Source organism: Monodelphis domestica, chromosome 6 (genome assembly GCF_027887165.1).
Source record: "Monodelphis domestica isolate mMonDom1 chromosome 6, mMonDom1.pri, whole genome shotgun sequence".
Classification (NCBI taxonomy): Eukaryota; Metazoa; Chordata; class Mammalia; order Didelphimorphia; family Didelphidae; genus Monodelphis; species Monodelphis domestica.
Genome location: NC_077232.1, coordinates 88,736,949 through 88,757,549, shown reverse-complemented (window position 1 = coordinate 88,757,549; position 20,601 = coordinate 88,736,949). Strand labels below are relative to the sequence as shown.

The 20,601-nt window shown below is 43.1% G+C and overlaps 1 protein-coding gene across 2 annotated transcripts in view; it reads left to right on the top strand.

The window, feature by feature from the left end:
• The window catches only part of WFS1 (wolframin ER transmembrane glycoprotein), a 54,258-nt gene extending 33,860 nt beyond the window's left edge, over positions 1–20,398 (top strand). For both annotated transcript variants that reach the window (XM_001371937.4, XM_007496756.3), the window contains exons 3-8: positions 5,444–5,526; positions 10,869–11,013; positions 11,378–11,548; positions 12,637–12,717; positions 16,130–16,278; positions 17,763–20,398. In XM_001371937.4, coding sequence (XP_001371974.1) covers positions 5,444–5,526; positions 10,869–11,013; positions 11,378–11,548; positions 12,637–12,717; positions 16,130–16,278; positions 17,763–19,568 — 2,435 coding nt within the window. In that variant the 3' untranslated portion in view covers positions 19,569–20,398. The remainder of the gene's footprint in view (positions 1–5,443; positions 5,527–10,868; positions 11,014–11,377; positions 11,549–12,636; positions 12,718–16,129; positions 16,279–17,762) is intronic.
• Positions 20,399–20,601: the final 203 nt, after the last annotated feature.

Genomic DNA, 20,601 nt, shown 5'->3' with positions numbered 1-20,601 from the left:
AATAGGGGGATGATGTGGTCAGACCTGCATTTTAGAAAGATCACTTTGATAGCTGAATGGACTAGAGGGGGAACAGACCTAAGGCAGGGAGACCAGTGTGATAATTTCAAACTTTATATTATTGGATTATGATGTGATGTCATATTTAATGTTAGAATGCCAAGACTGAATCACTTAAGTGATCCTAATGCCCATAGAAGCATAGAGTCAAAACAGAGAGTTTGTACTTTTCCAGTAACTCTGAGTCAGGTGGATAAGGCCTGCAGTTTTTCATGAAATGAATTCTTGACCTACTGCAGGGTCCTTGAGTCATTTTCCTCCTTCTCCCTTAGTTAGCATTAACCCCTTCCATTGGTCTGTGGGCCTGATAAAGAAAGTGTTTCTTCCTGAGCTTCACCCAAGCCTGATATTAATAAAGAACCCCAAGAACTTTCCACTAGATCTGGGTCTGATTTGAGATGCCCTCTTTCTGAATCTGGCACTGATTTACCTGTTCTCAACCAAGCCCATTTTTAAGATACATCTTGCCATGTGAATCCCACCTTAAGAGATTTTCCCTTCCCAACATATCTCTCTACTTCTCAGACTGGGGTGAGTTTCTTGTATATGGGAAAAAACTTTAATTATATTTCTATATAATGTGTATATGCACATGTGCAGATGGATGGATGAATGAATAAATGGATGAATATATGCTTTGTTTGCCTGCTTACTGAGTCACATAACAAACAATAAAGCTCATAATCATGTCATTTCTTGAATATCCTTTTTCTAGAAAACCTGAACTGAGGTATTTTGCTTTAACTCAAGTCCTTGAGATCAAGTAAAGGAATCAGCCAGAAAGCTATGTAGTGGTCCAGGAGTGAGATGATAACCTGAACCAGAGAAGAGAAGGAGGTATATCTGAAAGCGGATGAAAGGGGTAGAATCAACATGATTTGGCAGCAATCAATAGTCATGTAGGTTGGACAACAGGGAATGGATGAAAGAGTGTGAAGTCGAGGGTGGCACCTGGTGTGTGAGTCTGGGTGCCTGGAAGCCTGCTGGTAACTTTAAGTTGATTGAATAGGATAGGAGTTAACATAGTTAGACTGTACTTGAGGAAAATAACTTTGACAGCCAAGTAGAAGATAGTCTAGAATGGAGAGAGGCTTGCTGGCAGGGTATGGCAATAGACCAGGTATGAGGTGAGGAGAGTCTGCAACAATGTGATGGCAATGTTAGAGGAGAGAAGTGGCATGAATGAGAGGTGTAACAAAGGTAACATTGACAGATCTTGGCAAATGATTGGCTGTAGGAGAGTGAGTGATAAGTCGAGGATGACACCTGAATTTTGAGTTTGGGCAACTAGGGACAATGCTTGTACCCTTTTAGTACAGTAATAGGGAAGTTAGGAAGATGGAAGGATTTGGTGGCAAGACAAATGCATAGAATTTGGGGCTTGTTGAGTTTTGAGGACATCTGGTTTGAGATGTCCAGTAACCAGTTGGAGATGTAAGACTAGAGGTCAAGGGAAAGATTTGGGCTGGACAGGTAGATGTGAGAATTATCTACATAGAGATGACAGTTGAATTCACTTAATGAGATCTTCAGATGAAATATAGAGGCATAAGAGAAATGGGCACAGAGCCTTGGGGTACTATGATTAGATGTGACCTGGATAAAAATCTAGCCTAAGAGACCCAGGAGGGACAGTCAGAAAGGCTTCTAGGAAGATTACAAAGCATTGTGAACTATACTAGGTCTTTGGAATTTTGAGCTCATGGAAATAATAATGTAAGAAATCATTTAACTTGTTTTGTCTCTAGCCCTAATAGATTAAAGCTGCCTGGGGCATGCTGACAGATGTGGAACCTGGGGACCAGGAGCTATAGCCCTAGATAGTATGTTAGCTAGTAAGTAGCAGAGCTACAGTGAGATCCCAGGTCTCCTAACACCTAAGTTTGTGTTCTTTTTTTCTTCCTGATGAAATTTGAAATGCCTACCATTTCATGTTTATTAGAAGTTTAAAATTGCATGCTTTTGCTGTAAGCCTTTGGCATGAGGCCAGCGACACATTAAGAAATTTAAATGTATTGACAGCAGCAATAATGTTAATGAAGAAACAACACAAAAAATATGTCTTACTGTATCCTGGCCATCTGCACTGGAATTTGAATAATGCACTAAAAACAGATCAGTGAGAATGCCACCAGATTAGGCTTGTCAGAAGTACCAAAGGTAAGATTCCCTCCTAAGAGATGTGTTTTCATGCTTTCTGTCTCTGTCTCTGTCTCTCTGTCTCTCTCTCTCTCTCTCTCTCCCCTTCTCCCCTCTCTCTCCCTTTCTCTCTCTGTTGTCATGGATTGTAAATCAAGGGACCCTTATTAGGAACACAAGGGTCCATTCCAACAATGATGCTGTTTAAAGGAAAAAGCCATTCCATGAATTTTTTCTTTGAACTCCATTTTTAAAAAAGTACATCAACACCATCTTCCATTGAATTCAATAGGTGCTTTTGTGAGTTTCTGTACTGTACTTGGCATTAAGATGTTACAGTGACTCAGAACTTCTTCATAAAAAGATTGGTCAAAGAAATTGGGAATGTTTAACTTAGAGAAGACTTAAAGAGAAAAGATTTTTCCTAACCAAAAGCCAACATGTTAGCAAATGCTCTGACTTTGCCTGGGTGACCCTTATAACCCTTGATTCTGTCATCTTCCTAAGCGTGTTTCTTGATGCTGTTCTAACTGCAGCTGGGTTTGCCCAGTTGCTAACATTGCATGATTGGTGCTTGTGTTTTTCCTGGGACACTCCTAAATACATCTCCCACCCCATAAGACATTCCTGCTCTCAAGTCAGTGAATGCCATGGCTCTGGCTGAATTTCTAAGTGATCCCTTCCAGCCTTCCTGATGTAATATTTGGAAATTAAAACTTGTGTTAACTGGTTGTCATTTCTTCTAGTAACCTGATTTATTTTTACCCTCCTGTTTAGCAATGACCATCTTTGCATTGAGGGTCAATGGACCAGGGTTCTAATTCTAACACAGCCATACTTTAACTTGTATGGCCATGAACTCAAGATATTTTTCTCTGGATGCCTCAGTTTCCTCATCTTTAAAATGAGAGGGACAGGACTAGAGGACCTTTTAAGATCCTTGTAGCTCTAAATCTGTGCCACTTCCATATCACAGCTTGTATCCTTATTACTTAACCATATTGTCCACAAGTCCCTTAGTTAACCTCCACTGTAAAAAGAGGAAATTGGTTCTGATCGTCTTTAAACTCTCTTTCTGCTATGACATTCGGTGGTTCTAAATTCCTGTTTTTGTTGAAAAGCAGTAAATTCAGACAACTTTTCCCTCAGTGGAAAAAGTTGGAATTGATCTCAAATATTAGTTTGGCATTTGTGTATTTGCTGAAACATTATAACTTGTCAGATTGAAGCCAAAATAATTTTAAATGTGTTTTGTTTTGTTTTTGCAGTGCTATGAATAATTGTTAAAAATTAATCATACCAGTCTGGAAATGAGAGATATGACCCCAGACACTTCCTACCTGTGTCACCTGGGCAAGTCACTTTACCCCAATAAAGCCTAGCCTTAACTGCTCTTATATTTTGTAATAGATTTTTGGTATCAATTTTAAGACTAAAGGAATGAAATATTTGTTTTTCTTTTTAAATTTTGAGCTAAAACCATTATTTCAGCTATTAGATCTTTTTAAAAATCATCTAATGCCTTTAAAAAAAAAAAGACAAGAATGTGAAATCATATCTGGGGCCAGTTCTGTCTTCCAATGTGTAAGGAAGTACACCTTATCTTCTTTGATCCTCACAACAGCCTCTTGAGGCAGACATGCTAGGTACTGTCCCCATTTTACAGAGGAAGAACCTGAATTTCAAGCCTAGGACTTGTCCATTGGCATGTAGCTTGTTATCACTAGAGGAAACCAGGTCTTTCCTGACTCCAGCTCCAGGATTCTTTCTGTTATGCCACTTTGGGTCCATCATCCATGATTTAAGTGAAACTGGGGCAGGGGAGGATGGGAATGGGATGCAAAATAGAATTCTAGTCTTCTCTCTGGCAACATTTTGTCATTTCTCATCTCTGGGTCTTAGTTTCATCCTATATAAAATGAAAGAATTTTGTCATTTTCTTGGTGGTATGAACTGTGTCACTTTCATCTCTGTATTTTTAGTATCTAATATATGTTGATATAGGCCAGCACTCTCATTTTACAGGTGAGGAAACTGAGGCCAGGAGTTTGGGGTTTGTTTTGTTTGTCTTCCCCAAGGTCACACAGTTAGTAAGGAGCAGAAGAGGGATTTGAAATTAAGTCCTCTAACTCCAAATCCAGCATGCTTTCCATGGTGCCACATTTATTTTCCATTCTGGACATTTTATTCAGTGTTAAAAATTTTTAATTGGCCTTGTAGTAAACAGCTATAATCTTCCACATTATGTATTTCCTCTATTGGGAACAAAGCTTCCAACCAGATGAATATGGACCAGACTCCCAAAGGTCATTCTCGTAGTCTGATGAAATGACCTTTACATTACAGTTTCTTAATCTTGGTAACTTATATTTGGGATTCTGCTCATTTCTCTGGCAGGCTCAGGCCCATGAAAGGAGCCTAGTTACAAAACAAGGGCTTAAAGATTTGCTGAAGGGAACAGCTTAGTGGCTCAGTGGATTGAGGGCCAGGCCCAGAGACAGAAGGTCCTAAGTTCAAATCGGGCCTCAGACACTTTCTAGCTGTGTGACCCTTGGTAGGTCACTTAACCTCCATTGCCTAGCCCTTACTACTCTTCTGCCTTGGAACCAATCCACAGTAGTCATTTTAAGATGGAAGGTAAAAACTTAAAAAAAAAAGACCTGCTTATAAGGAAGAAAAATGTGTATGTATAGATATTTCTTTAGTAAAAAAATATATGTATGCATATATATGTATTTATAACATTTTGTTATAATTGTATACATATGTGCAATAACAAATATATATTCATATAATTATACATATTCATATACACATACATAATATACCTTATCTCCCCATGAGTTGACTTTTTTGCTTCCATTGTATCTGTACTTGTAATATCCCGCCTGGTTTTATGAAAGAAAAGAAAAAAAGTAGGATTTTTATCTCTTTAGAAGATGCTTTGATCAGCTCACTCTTGTAGCCTTTATAATAACTCTCACTCTATACTTTGTAGTTTGTTTATTTGCTTAAATCTCATCCTGCTGTACTAGACTATAAGCTTCCTGAGGGCAAGACTACATCCCCCTTCATCTTTAAAGCATCCACCCACAGTCCCCACCACAGGGCTTCAAAAATAGTAATTTTACCACATAAACAGTATATTCCTTGGTAAATGTTAGTTGAATGAATCATTGAGTAGAAACTGGTTTTACTTCTAAAGTTCTGACCCATGCTTTGTGTCTGGTTTTTCCTTTTGAAGAGATGAGGAAAGAAGATATTGAACTATCCTTTGAAGATGTTCTGGAAAAGGCCAAGGCAGGAGACCCTAAGGCACAGACAGAGGTAACTGTTGTTGTTGTTTTGTGCTATTTTGTTTATATCTTTCACATTTTAATTGTCTTTAAAGAAAGAAAAGGATGAAACTTAGAACAAGATCACTTGGTCTTTTCTCTCCTTCTCCCAGTTAAAAATGCTTCCCTCTGAATGAGCAGGATTCTCTTAGACTTGCAGTTGGGCCCATCACATTCAGCCTCAGTTTAATTTTCCCTGGGAGCTTAGCTGTTTTTCAGAAAATTAACTTTTTTAACCCACCATCAGAAACCACAAGTTTCCAATCAAAGGGCCCCTTTCCCACCTCTGTGTACAGGAAGGGTTGGCCCCCTCTTTACTCTGTTATTTTGGGAGGATGGTGCTTGCTACCCTTCTTGCAGTAAGTTTGGTGATTTTATGGACATAAACATGCCATCTGAAGTGATGTCAACACAAAGAAAATTTATTCATTTCTAATGTTCCTTTTACTTCTTATTTTTAATTTAATTATTTAAAAAATTTTAATAACAAATTTTCACTAGCTTCTTTTTTATAAATCTATTTTTCCTCTCAATACCAGATATGGGAGAGAATCTCATTATTCCATTAGAGTGGTCATAGATAAAAAGCTAAATCATCAATGTTGCCACGTTGATGAAAAGACAAGAGACTAGCATGTTGAAAGATGAATAAGGATTTGGGAATCTTGAAGAGAAGGCACCTGAAGTAGGCAAGAGCTTATCACTTTGTGATGCTATTGTCCCAACAGAGTAAGACTAGGTATTGGTGACCACAGATGTTGGCCATCAAAAATCGCGACCTGTAATAGAATTGAAGCTAAATTGCTATCTCAGATTAATTTAGAATTAGGTAAATTACACTGTTTATACTCTTAACTTAGAGTATACCAGAGATTTCTTTTTTTTTTTTTGGCATATATTAAGCCCTTTATTTTTTTTTTTAAATATATTTTATTTGATCATTTCCAAGCATTATTCGTTAAAGACATAGATCATTTTCTTTTCCTCCCCCCTCCACCCCCCATAGCCGACGCGTAAGTCCACTGGGCATTAGATGTTTTCTTGATTTGAACCCATTGCTTTGTTGATAGTATTTGCATTAGAGTGTTCATTTAGAGTCTATCCTCTGTCATGTCCCCTCAACCTCTGTATTCAGGCAGTTGCTTTTTCTCGGTGTTTCCACTCCCATAGTTTATCCTTTGCTTATGAATGGTGTTTTTTTCTCCTGGATCCCTGCAAGTTGTTCAGGGACATTACACCGCCACTAATGGAGAAGTCCATTACATTCGATTATACCACAGTGTATTAGTCTCTGTGTACAATGTTCTCCTGGTTCTGCTCCTCTCGCTCTGCATCACTTCCTGGAGGTTGTTCCAGTCTCCATGGAACTTCTCCACTTTATTATTCCTTTTAGCACAATAGTATTCCATCACCAACATATACCACAGTTTGTTCAGCCATTCCCCAATTGATGGGCATCCCCTCGTTTTCCAGTTTTGGGCCACCACAAAGAGCGCAGCTATGAATATTTTTGTACAAGTCTTTGTGTCCATTATCTCTTTGGGGTACAGACCCAGCAGTGCTATGGCTGGGTCAAAGGTATACCAGAGATTTCTAAGCTTTACTTAACTCTCAACTGTGGTTTGGTGAACTGCCCACCAACCTTTGGGGCATTTTTCTTATATATCATTCATTCATTCACCAAATATTTATTAAGCACCTACCCTATGCAATAGCACACTGTCTTAGGTTTGGGGGGAATGCAGAACTAGAGAAGACACATTGACTTCAAGTAACTCAAGTCTTAAAGTTTCTTTGTAAATTGGCTGAATGTTAATTGACTGGCACTGCTATTTGACTGGTACTGAATTTTGAGCATCTTGTTCTTTTCCAGTGTTCCCTGAACTTTGCAGAGAGATTTAAAGTGAATCATAATGAAAGACCACTAAACTATGGGTCAGATGGCCTGGGCTCTAGTGCTGGTTCCAACAGCAGGATAAGGTGGAAAGAGCACTGAATCTGAGGGTCAGAGGACCTGACTTCAAATCCTACCTGATTCCTGTTACCTGTATGACCTTGGGCAAATCATTTTAACCCTTTTAGTCTCAATTTCCACAGCTATAAAACGAGGACAGTAGAGACTGGCCTCTGAAGCCCCTTCTAGCTCTTTATCTGCAATCCTACAAGAAGCTGTGCCATTGTGTAAGCTATTCCCCCTCTCTAAGCCTTGGTTTGCTCATTTGTGGTATCAGGGGTCTGGATGGTCTTGATACCTTAAGACCATTTCCAGCTGATAATCCCTGCTGTGAATTTTTTTAGGGATTAGTTTTATGGTTTTCATTTACTTTATTTTTTAATTAATTAATTTATTTGTTTATTTTAAAAACCCTTGCCTTCCGTCTTGGAATCAATACGGTGTATTGGTTCCTAGGCAGAAGAGTGGTAAGGGCTAGGCAATGGGAGTTAAGTGACTTGCTCAGGGTCACACAGCTGGGAAGTGTCTGAGGCCAGATTTGAACCTAGGACCTCCCGTCTCTAGGCCTGGCTGTCAATCCACTAAGCTACCCAGCTGCCCCCTCATTTACTTTATTTATCAATAAAGTGAAGAAGTATTTTTCAAATTTGTTTTTCCCCTTCCTGGTTGATTTTTGTTTTGTTTTGTTTTTGTGGAAAGCAAGAATAGAATGCCCTAGAACCATGTTGGTGAACCTATAGCATGCATGGTAGAGGAGGCTGTGCCCCTGAGCCTCATGGGAGTGCTTCCTCCTTCCCCGTCTGGGATAAGGGGATGACTAGCATGCAGCATGAAGGTTGCAGTTTGGGCACTTAAAGGTCTCTAAAAGGTTTGCCATCACTACCCTAGAACTTGCATAAAGGATTTTTTTGTTTGTTTGTGGAACAGTTTTATTATCTTTTTAATAGAACTGTGTTCATTTCTGTTGCATACTTTCAGACTAAGCTATCTTTCATTTTCTTTTTTTTTAAACCCTTATTTTCTGTCTTAATATCAATTCTAAGTCAGACAAGCAGCAAAAGGTAGGCAATTGGTAGTGACATGTCCAGGGTCACACACCTAGGAAGTGTCTGAGGCCAGATTTGAACCTAGGAACTCCCATCTCTAGGCCTTGCTCTCAATCCAATGTGCTATTTAGCTGCCTCGACACTAAACAGTTTCAGTAAACATAGCTACTTTCCTTTTTATTTGTGTGATCTACATTTAGTTGTAGACTGGTGTTGGTACGTGGCCCCTGTGATGGGTAACCACAGACATTTCTGAGTAGTAATACCATCCTGGCTCCCAGTTCTCATCGTCCATCTCTTTTCCTTGATGGAGTTATGGCTCTGTCATTGACATAGATGATTTGCTGGTAGAAGAAAAGGAAATGGTAGTAATGGGAAAACAAACTCCATTTAAGGAGAGGAACGAGGTATTCTGAATTCTTTATGAAATGAAACATAGTTTCTGCCCATGTAGATTCTTCTCCATTTTCCAGGTAACCAAAAGGCAATCAGTTGTTTGTTTTTTCTAATTTCATTTGTATAACAAGGATTTATAGTATTGAGTTGAAAGGTGAAATGTGAAATGTGAAAGCTTCACATTCCTAACTTACTACTTCCTGCTCTTGTGGCTTTGGACACCAGTCAGTTCTCTTGCCTGGGCCTATGAAATGAGCAGATTAGATTAGAAAGCTGGTCCATAAGGTCCTCTCCACTTCTAAATCCCATGATCTGGGGGCCCTTCAAGATAAATGACTGTCATTTAAAACAGTTGGTGCTTTTTACCATACCTTGCCTTCAAAGGTGATGCAAACTTATTTAAAATCAGGCACCTGGGTAATAAGTGGCCCAGTACTGAGAAGCAGTGGTGAGAATACTGCAAAACCTTCATTAAAAGCCATGCTTGGCTCCTTAAAAGTCCAAGAAACACATTTTGAGTAGGCTAGCAAGCTGGACTATATGAAAGCAGATGGTGGGATTGATCATTAAAAAAAAAAGAAAGAAAGATGTTAACCTGCTTATAAGAAAGCATAAATACTTAGAGAATAGCTCCCACACTCTGACTTTCATTACTTATTTTCATAGGGCACAAGCAAATGTTGCATAAGGGAGAATATAATGTAGTGACTTGGGGTAGGCTGATGAGAACAAAAGCACAACTTTGTAAGCCTGGACTTACTTTTAGCTTTAAAGGGGAATTAAATAAACAGAGTTCCCATTTTTTTGTGAAATATTTGATTGTAATATGTAAAATAGAATGTAAAACTCTATCATACTTATATAGTTTTAATGTTTATATTAATTATCATGTTATTATTATAACAACATCAGGTCATATTTCCATGATAGCATGGCAAAGTGGATGGAGATTTGGCCTTAAGGACAGGAAGATTTGTGTTTGAATCTTGCCTCTGACACATAGTGATTGCATGATCTTTGGCAAATCACTTGCTCTCTCTGGTCCTTAGTTTCCTTATCTGTTAAGTGAAAAATTTAACAAGGTTCTGTCCAGCTTTATATGATCCTGTGATTATTGATTCTCTGATTCTGTGTCTAGATATTTTGCATTTGTATTGTCTTAATTTTAAAACTGTAATTTTCCTTACATGTATGGAATTCTCCAAGGATCATTTTTCATGCTTTTAAAGCCTTGTGACCCAAATGTTTCCAGACAAACACATTCCCATTTTCAAGTCATTAGGGATTCAGCATCAGAAATTTCCTTTATAGTTTGTATAGAGAAACATCTATTTTATAAAATTAGATTTGTTTACCCTTAATGTATATCTTATTTTGTCAAAATTCAAGTTCCTAGAAATTTTCAACTTAAAAATTATATGTTCTAAAGAAATAAGGGGTTCTCCTGCAAGCTATAACGGAATCTTTCCTTTTTTTCTTTCTTTATTTCCTTCTTCCTGAAATGAAGAGACTCAATGGTTTCCAAACAATGTATGGTTTCCAAAGTTCCTTTCACTCTGTGAGATTCTCCTAACTTTCTCTGACTCTGACCTTAAGATTTCAGGAGATAGACAAACTGAACTACCTGAATTTTCAGCCAGTGCCAAGATAGATATTTGGACATTTCAGGAAGAAAGCATGGGAGAATGCCTAGGGACACTTGGGTAGGGAATCCAGTGTGCTAAAAGGAGATTGAGTGGGAAATAGGGGCAGGAGGGAAGGAACAAGAGATTAGAATAGGTGGAGTAGGAATGGGGACAAGGATTTGGAAGGCGATCAAGTATAAGAAAGGGAAGGTGGTGGGCCAGAAAGATCATGGAAGATGATGATTTTGGGGTAGAAGCCAATTGAAGATTATGTTAACTTGAGGATTGTGCATTATCCTGGGTTTGGTTCCAGGTGGGGAAACACTACTTGAAATTAGCAGATGATGCTGATGAAGAGCTCAACAACTGTAGTGCTGTTGACTGGCTAATTCTTGCTGCGAAGCAAGGCCGGAGAGAGGCCGTCAAGCTGCTGCGTCGCTGCCTAGCAGACAGAAGAGGTAAATGTTGGGGCATTTTATTTAAACAGCATTATAGAGACTTGGACAATTTTTTTTTGTTGAATTTTAGAAAAGAAACTTCAACCAGATGTCCGTGATTTGTTGAAGTTCTTTTTCCCCAGTATTTCCTGATACTTATTGAAGCTAAACAAAAACATGGATGGTCTCTTAATAGTGTTCATCTGGTTTGTGGGAGGGGAGTGAAGTATTGGAGTCGGGGGAGAGATGGAGCTCATTGCTCAGAAGCACCCTTTCCAAGGACCTTGAAACTAAATTGACAGAGTATTAAATTGTCAGCTCTTGTCTAATCATATGTGGCAATGTGGGATAATGGTGGTTAATGTTCTCCATTGTCTTTTTTTAGGTATCACTTCGGAAAATGAGCAGGAAGTAAAAAAGTTGTCCTCAGAGACTGACTTAGAGAGGGCTGTGCGCAAAGCTGCATTAGTCATGTATTGGAAACTCAACCCAAAGAAGAAAAAACAGGTGGCTGTTTCAGAGCTTCTAGAAAACGTTGGCCAAGTCAATGAACAAGGTAAATCGGTTCTGGAAAAGATTTCCTAAGAAAGACTGGCATGGTATAGAGTAGTGGTAAAAGTACTAGTTTTGAGGCAGAAACACCTGAATTTCAGTTCCAGCTTTGGGCAAGTGAGTTGACTTTTTGATAGCCATTTCCTCATGCATAAAATAGAGGTGATTGTACTACCTATTTCAGGGAATTTTTCTAGAATAGGATGTAAATAGGATGACTGATGGGGAAATGCTTGGTTAAATTGTATAGAATAGAATGTCAGGGCTGGGAAGGATCTTAGAACAAAGAATATTCTAAGATAGATTGAGGGAGACTTCCCTGTAGCTGGGGAGGAACCTTAGAACACAGGATTCAGAGATAAAAGAGGCCATTAGATCATAGAAGATCAATATAAGGAGAGTCCTTAGAATGAGAATTTCAGAGCTGGGAGGGATGTTAGACCACATAATATTAAAAGTGAATGGGATCTTAGAATATAGAATATCAGATCCAAGAAGGACCTTAGAATATAGAATGTTGGAGTTGAGATTGTCCTTAAAATATGGATTTCAGGTCTCAAAGGTTCCTTAGAACATAGAATTTGGGAGCTGAGAGAAATCTTAAAGCATAGAGTTGAATAAGACATTTATCTAATCTTAAATATATCTGATCAATAAATCCTCTGCAACAGAATGCATGCTCAGGATCCCACAATGCAAGAGGTTAAACAAGAAGTATTCCTGTGTTATGGTATTGATAATTAATTACATCTGTCTAATACTTTAACAGCTATAGAGCACCTTCCATTATATCATCTTATTTGGCCCTCACTTTGAAGGAAGTGGAATCAGCCCCATTCTTCTAAAAACACCAAAGCTCTGAGGTTCACTTTTCCTCTCTAAGTGTTAGAGGAGCTTACAAAAAATCAAAGTGGGTGCTTAGGGAAGTCTTCATGGAGGTGAAGAATTTAGCTGGACCTTGAATAAAGGAGATTTTCATGGTCATTGAGGTGGGGAATTTGAGGCTTGCCCCTAGTATTTTTGCTTCCTATTGCAGATATGTGTTCACTACATGACTTGACTTTGATTTTTGATCCAACTGGTGTCCTACAGATGGAGGAAAGCAGCCTGGCCCCATTCCAAAATCAATCCAGAAGCAGAGGAGAATGCTGGAGCGGCTAGTCAGCAGCGAATGTAAGCACAGGCTTCTCATTTATACTCCCTCATTTAATTCAAGCACCTCTTTCCCGCCTCCCACCCGACTTCTCTTATCTATGTGCCTGTGAGGAAGGCCTTGGCCCTTCAGCCATGCCAATTATCTCCAGAGATGACTGCAGCATCCCTAGTGTTGTCTACTTGGAGTCGTCCAGCTTGTTTGGATTATCTGACTCCTTTGAAAAAGGCTAAAATTCAAAGGCTCCTTCTGCCCTGACAGTCTAAAGTCCCTTCCAGCAGGGACATTCCATATTCTAAAACCTTTTCCAGCTCAAAGTCAGGTCTTTTGTCCCTGAAACTGATGAAGGCACTTTACGTTATGCTTCCCTTTAAAAAGAGGTATTCCGCAATCCTAAAGCCCTTTGGAATAGAGGCCCATTTGAGTGATTTAAAAGAAAAATGGCATTCATGAGCTAGAGCCTGGTCTGGAAAAAAAGGTCACCCTCTCAAGCTACGACGGATTTTTCATAAAAATAATAACCAATCCTAATTCTATCACACTCTTCCCTGTCACACATGGGCAGTATGATTATTCTCATCTTAAAGATAAAGAAATTAAGGGCCAGAGAGATGAACCCGACTGCTCAGGAGCCCAAAGCCCAGGAAGGGTTAGAGAGAGAATTCTAGCTCAGGAAATGTGACCCCCAAGTCCAGCGTGGGCAGGGACCTCAGATCGAGCCGTACTCTGTGCAACATGCTCGAAAACCCTCATTGAGAGGCACCCAACCTCCCCAGTCAGCGCCTCGTCCTCTGCTTTTCGTGTTCCCATTGCACCCATCCATCCTGACTTATGCCCGGCACACCTCCTCCTTCCCTCCTGGGTAAGCCAGGCGAGGGAAACCCCTCTTCCATAGGACACCCCACAGACCGGCAGGTGTTGTGGCCTTCCGAGGAATCTTCTTGACCCATCGGAGCCTCCATTCTTGGACCAAGTCCTTATCGTGTGGGTACCTCGAGAGCGTTCACCTTCCCAGAACGGAGTGCCGTATCCCTGTGCAGTCTGAGCCGGCCAGGAGAGAGCAGAGGCCTCCGAGCAAACACTCAGCTTTCTGTCCCCCTTTGGCCGATGGGGAATGCTGCCCAGGCTGCCTAGGCTGGAGTTGTGGGTGTCCCAGGGCAGCTGGCGGCATCTCTCTGGCCTCTGTCAAATGAGATCTGATCGGTGAAGATCTATAGAAAATACTGCTCAGCAGTCTGTCATCAGGGGAGTGCTTTCTCACTCTCAAAGCCCTCAAGAAATAGGACCAGCTATTATTTTTTATGAAAACCCATCTGCTTTCATGATCTTTGTAACTAGATAAGAAAGAGGAGACTGTAGAAAGAGCCGCCGTTGTCGTGAGGTCCTGGCACACAGGAGGGGCTTCATTAATGCTTATGGACTTAGACGGGAAAGAGGTCCTCAGGGCGCTCGCTCCTTTGGCATTCTCTAAAGGGCCTCGCCAGTAACGGCCAGATTCCCTGCCTCTGCTGGGGGCCGAGCCACGATGACAAGGAACCTCAAGATATAGAAGGAACTCTCAGCCCATTAGAGGTGGTAGAGTGCTTTACAAATAGGATCCCATTCGGTCCTCACAATGGCCCTGAGAGGGAGGGAGGTGCTACTGTTATCCTTATTTTACAGATGAGGAGACTGAGGCAGGCAGTGGGTCACTGATTTAGCCAAAGTCACATAGCAAGTGTGGGAGGCTGGCTTTGAAGTCTCCTCAGCCCTGGGGCCGTGGCTCTGACTCCTGCACCACAGAGTGGTAGACTTAATGATCAGGAATATCAGGGTTCAAATCCTGCCTCCAAGACTTCAGCGCTTTGTGACCTTCCATTAACCATTCTCTGCCTCCGTTTCTTCATTCACAAAATGAGGGCAGTGAGGAGGTTTTGTTAGGAAGCACAGAGGATAGAGCAGGAGGGCCGGGGTCCAGTGGGAGGCCTCCCCGCTCTCTGCCTGGGAACCAGGACTTAAACTGTCTTCTAAGACAGGAGGTGAGAGTTTTAAAAAACCAAATAAAAAATCAGGGGATGGCACTGAATGACCTGGAGGCTCTCAATGGATAATCAGGCCTGCGATGGGAGCTCCACGCCGTCCCTGTGAAGTTCCTATTTGAAGAGTGTCGTCGCCCTCCAACACGTTCAGAAACCCCCAGAAAAGGAGCCATTGATTGGAGCTCAGCACAAAAATGCTTCGGTTTATACTAATGGTTAATTAGTATGATTAATGGCATGATTAACTAGTCTGATTCGTTTATCCTCATGATTAATTAGTATTAGTGAGGATTAATTAAATCCATGTCGAGGAATACCATGCTACTTCATTCTTTTCAGAGGGCACTATTGGCAAGGGGAGAAAGAGTCTGTCAGGGATGAAAAGTCTCCTTGAGCAGCCAGATGATCTCCCTGATCCCCCCAGCTCGGGCTGCCTCCCCACATGCCCTCCGCACCTTTGCCCCGAGGCTCCCTCTCCAGAGCCCTCCACCGGCCACGACGCTCCTGGTCTTGGTCCCCCCACCCCCTCGCCCCAGAAAACCTTTTCTCTCCCAGGCACTGGCTCTTCAGGACGCGTGTGATGGGGCCCTGTAGCCCAGCTTCTTAGGAGGCAGAAGGAACTGGCCAGGATTTGTCTTTGCATGTTTAATAACCACTGAAGTCACAGAGTAGTAAATGAATTGTGACATTCCTGTGGGCAGGCCTTGCCTTGAACACCTGTTACAAAACAGGGAGGACCGGGGGGAGGAGGAGGGGATTTTGTAAAAAAAAATTGAAAGAAAAAAAACCCTAGGAAGACTAGAAGCTAGAGAATATTTTGGATAGCAATTTCAAATTGAATTTTAAATAGCAAACAAAAAGCCCCAACCTTTTTGGTGTCGGGTTCCTAATGGCATTCAGGAGAGAATACTTTCTCTACGCCATTTAGGGAAGGAAGAGTCTTCCCTGACAAGAGAATTGGAGAGAGACGGTGGACATGAAGATGGATAATTCCTGTTGTTCCATTCAGCTTTGGTGCTCCATACTGTCACTGGTGTGGAGTCATGGGCAGCCTAACCCACTGAGTGACCCTGGACAAGTCCCTTAACCTCTCCCCCCCCCGCCGAGCCCTCTCCACCCTCTGCCTTGGGACAGCCATTTGGACTGAATCCAGGACAGAAGGGTAGAATGCCATCCTCTCTGAGGGCAGAAGACGTCCCCTCTGATGGTATTTGTATGAGGAGCGCTTAGTGCCCTGCCCAGCCCTGCGTGCTTAATAAACCCATTCGCTCCTTCCATACTTCATGTCGTTGCTTTACTGTTGCCGGATCCCAGAAGGACATGAGGGTGGGGGGAGCGTGCCCCAGGCACAGACGGTCACTCAGAGCCTCGCCTGTCCCCCAGGGACTTAGCGGCATGTGCTTCTCTCCCCCAGCTAAGAACTACATCGCCCTGGACGACTTTGTGGAGATCACCAAGAAGTACGCCAAAGGCATCATCCCGAGCAGCCTCCTGCTGCAGGACGACGACGACGACGAAGAGCTGGCGGGGAAGAGCCCCGAGGACCTGCCCTTGCGCCTCAAGGTGGGTGAGGGGGGAGGACGGGGTCCTTCGTCCAGGGCTGCCCTTTGTCCCTCGTTCCCCTCTGCTCTCCCTCACCCACAGCCCCTTGGGCGCGTGGGGCCCTGGTGCCAGCCTGGCACTGCCTAGGGGCTGGGGTGGGCACAGGGCAGGACGTAGCGATCCACAAACGATCCAGATCCTGGGGAGCTCCACAACTCCAGGGCCCTTTGGATCCCCAGGTGCCTGGGAGCTTGGGCCTCGTCAGGAAGGCGGGGAGGACGGGGTGTGGGGAACACGCTGTGTGCCTGGCCTCTCCCGGCCGAGGTCCGGGTGGGCTGGTGCTTGCAGGGGCCCCACCAGGCTCATGAGATCCCGGCCCTCGGAGGACATGCTTTAACACGGGAGTGCCGCCCATCCTGTTGGATAAGGACATTCTCCTTTACCTCAACATTGTACGCTGCAGCCAGAGTTTAGTCTAAGGTGTCATTCAGCAATACCCAGTGATCGGACTGTCCGAAGTCTACCAGTTCTGCCCCCTCTCCAGCTGGGGCGAGCCTCTAACTTTTAAGGGCCTCAACTAATGCTGATCTCCTCTACCCCAGCTTGCTCCTCTGGCACATCCTCTTCCCTCTTGACCTCAAAAATAATAATAGTAGTAGTAGTAGTCGTGGACACCTCAGCCTCTAAAAGGGGCGAAACGCTGTTCGTGTTCTCTGTCTCCTCACAGCCACCCTGAGATCCAGGTACTAGGATGATGCCCCTCTTACAGATGAAACTGAGGCAGGCAGCCATGACCTGTCTGGGGTCACAGAGATAACAAAAGCGCCCGGCTGCCTCCTTCTCCCTGAACATCTTCCATGCAAGTTTGGGACTTGCTCCCCACCAGGGTCTCTGGAAGGAATTCATTTGCCCATTCTACCATTGCAGGCCCATTCTTTGCCTGTTAAGAAGGTTTGGGATGACTAGCTGGCTTCTGGTGCTTTCATCACAAAGATTTTAAGTGTTTACTGTGCCAAGCCTTGTACTAGATTTTGGGAATAGAAAGAGACACGTGCAGAGATACCCCCTTTCCGCTCCCCCCAAAGAGTTTACATTCTAATAGACCCAGAAAACACCCGTCGGGCAAGGGGGAAGATGTAGAGATCCTGAGCATTTGGGGCAGACCCGTGAAGCGTCCCCAGCATCCTTTAGATGCAGTAGCCGGTCAAGTGGCAAAGCCCGGGGACCTGGAAGGAAGGCCTCCAGGTGCCTGGAAGTAGATCCCTCTTTCACAGACGTGCTTTCAGGAGATGACAAGCAGTCTGACTTTCCAGAAAGCTTTGGAAATCCTGGCAAAGTCCAGCACAGTGGGTTGGGGTCTGCCTGTTGACACGTCTGAACGTGTTTTGATATGTTGGCTTTTCTTTAGAGGCGGAAGAGGAGGAGACGGCTCTCGTGACCTTCTTCCCACCTCAGACGCTGGTTGCCTCCCCATCCTCTTTAACATTCATTCCCTTCCTCCCCAGGTGGTGAAATACCCGCTTCATGCCATCATGGAAATCAAAGAGTACCTGATCGACATGGCCTCTAAGGCGGGCATGCACTGGCTCTCCACCATCATCCCAACCCACCACATCAACGCCCTCATCTTTTTCTTTATCATCAGCAACCTGACTATCGACTTCTTTGCGTTCTTCATCCCGTTAGTCATCTTCTACCTGTCTTTCATTTCCATGGTGATCTGTACGTTGAAGGTGTTCCAAGACAGTAAGGCCTGGGAGAACTTCCGGACACTCACGGACTTACTGCTGCACTTTGAACCCAACCTGGACGTCGAGCAGGCTGAGGTGAACTTCGGCTGGAACCACTTAGAGCCCTACATCCACTTCCTCTTGTCCGTGTTCTTTGTCATTTTCTCTTTCCCCATAGCCAGCAAAGAGTGGATCCCTTGCTCGGAGCTGGCCGTCATCTCCATCTTCTTCACCGTGACCAGTTACATGAGCTTGAGCACCTCGGCAGAGCCGTACACGCGGCGGGCGCTGGTGGTCGAGGTCACGGCCGGCTTGCTCTCCGTCCTGCGGACTTTACCTGTCGACTGGCACTTCCTGAAGTTCCTGGGCCAGACGTTTTATACCGTGCCCATAGGTCACTTCATCACACTGAATGTGAGTGTCCCGTGTTTCCTGTTTATGTACCTCTTTTACCTCTTCTTCAGGATGGCACAGCTGAGGAATTTCAAAGGCACTTACTGCTACTTGGTCCCGTACTTGGTATGTTTCATGTGGTGTGAGCTTTCTGTTGTCATTCTGCTCGAGTCCTCCGGTCTTGGTCTTATCCGAGCCTCCATCGGCTATTTTCTCTTCCTCTTTGCCCTCCCAATTCTGGTCGTTGGCATTGTCTTGATGTGCATCGTCCAGTTTTCTAGATGGTTTGTCTCCCTGGAGCTCACCAAAATCGTGGTCACCACGGTGTTGTGCAGCATCCCCTTGCTCCTACGCTGGTGGACAAAAAACAACTTCTCTGTGGTGGAGATGGTGAAGTCTTTGACCAAGAGCTCCATCGTCAAGCTCATCCTCGTGTGGATCACAGCCATCGTGCTCTTCTGCTGGTTCTATGTGTACCGCTCAGAGGGCATGAAAGTCTACAACTCCACTTTGACGTGGCCACAGTATGGCTTCCTGTGTGGACCCCGCGCCTGGAAGGAAACTAACATGGCACGCACCCAGATTTTGTGCAGCCACCTGGAGGGACACAGGGTCACGTGGACTGGGCGGTTCAAGTACGTCCGAGTTACAGATATCGACAACAGTGCCGAGTCCGCCATCAACATGCTCCCATTCTTCATTGGAGACTGGATGAGGTGCCTGTATGGCGAAGCCTACCCCAGCTGCCTCCCTGGCAACATCAGCACCGCAGAAGAAGAGCTCTGCCGGCTCAAATATCTCGCCAAACACGAGTGCCATATTAAAAAGTTTGATAGGTACAAGTTTGAAATAACGGTGGGCATGCCCTACAGCAACATTGGAAACAAGACCATCGAGGAAGACGATATCACCAAAGACATCGTCCTGAGGGCCAGCAGCGAGTTCAAAAGCGTCTTACTGAACCTGAGACAGGGAAGTGTTATCGAGTTCAGCACGATCCTCGAAGGGCGACTCGGCAGCAAGTGGCCGGTCTTTGAACTGAAGGCAATCAGCTGTCTCAACTGCATGGCCCAGCTTACTCCTGCAAAAAGACACGTGAAGATCGAGCATGACTGGAGGAGCACCGTGCATGGGGCCATTAAGTTTGCATTTGATTTCTTCTTCTCCCCCTTCTTATCAGCAACTTGATTGGGTGGCAGCTATCCAGTGTGTGGGGGAGGGCATTGAGTCTAACTAGATGACACCTTTCCTATTACCCTAGGTTCGACTTCTTCGCCAGGCTGGCTGTAACATTACATTTAGAAGTGTGTGTTAATTTGGTGTGTCAATTCTGTACCACAGGCACTTATATGGCCCCAAGTACTAATGAACTTGGTGAAAAAAATGCTATTAACTTTTCCTATTTACAAATGAAGATTATTGTTGGAAATTGCATGCACACAGGCTTACCTAAAGCCCAAAAGTTTGTTGTGGTTCCTATATGACTTTGGAATTTTAAAAAATGCTCGATATTAAAAAGCACTTTATAGGTAATTCCCACCCCTCCCCCGCTGCTATTTTCGTATTCCTTTAGATTTGTTGCTGTTATTATTTTACAAATACGAGTGGTGTGTAAGTAAAGTTATATTGGTTTGTATTTATTCAGTTGTCACTCTAGTTTTAGCTCTCTTCTAAGTGTGATGACACCTAGAACTAACTGAGCTCAGTGAGTTTTGACCTGATCTCTGGGCTTATTTAACAGGCTAGAATTTTCAGATGCAGTGGAACTCTGCTTTGGTTGAGAATATGTTCCATGCCAGATTTGAGTGTACATACAATGAATTGTCTTGGACCATTTCAGAATCTTGTACAAAATGACTACTGTGTGGAAATGTGCCAAATCTAAACCGTGTTAATTTGTCAAACGCACCTCAGCGCTGGGCGCTGTGCCCCCAATAGTCATAAAAGCTTGGTGATCTGTACAGCAGAAAAATGGGGGTCAGAAGAGGCTCAAATAAAGACATCTGTGGTCAAATCTATGATTGGTGCAATTTGAAAACTTTATTGCGGCATGCAAGCACATTTAATAGAATCCAATTTAACTAGAGATTGGGGCTTTAAATACAAACAACTTTTAGTAATTTTATCCATAAAGATTTTTTTTTCTTGGAAACATTAGAAAGTACCCAAAGTCAATCCACAAATCAACTAGCATTTGTGAAGCATTTTTCTATGTGCTGTA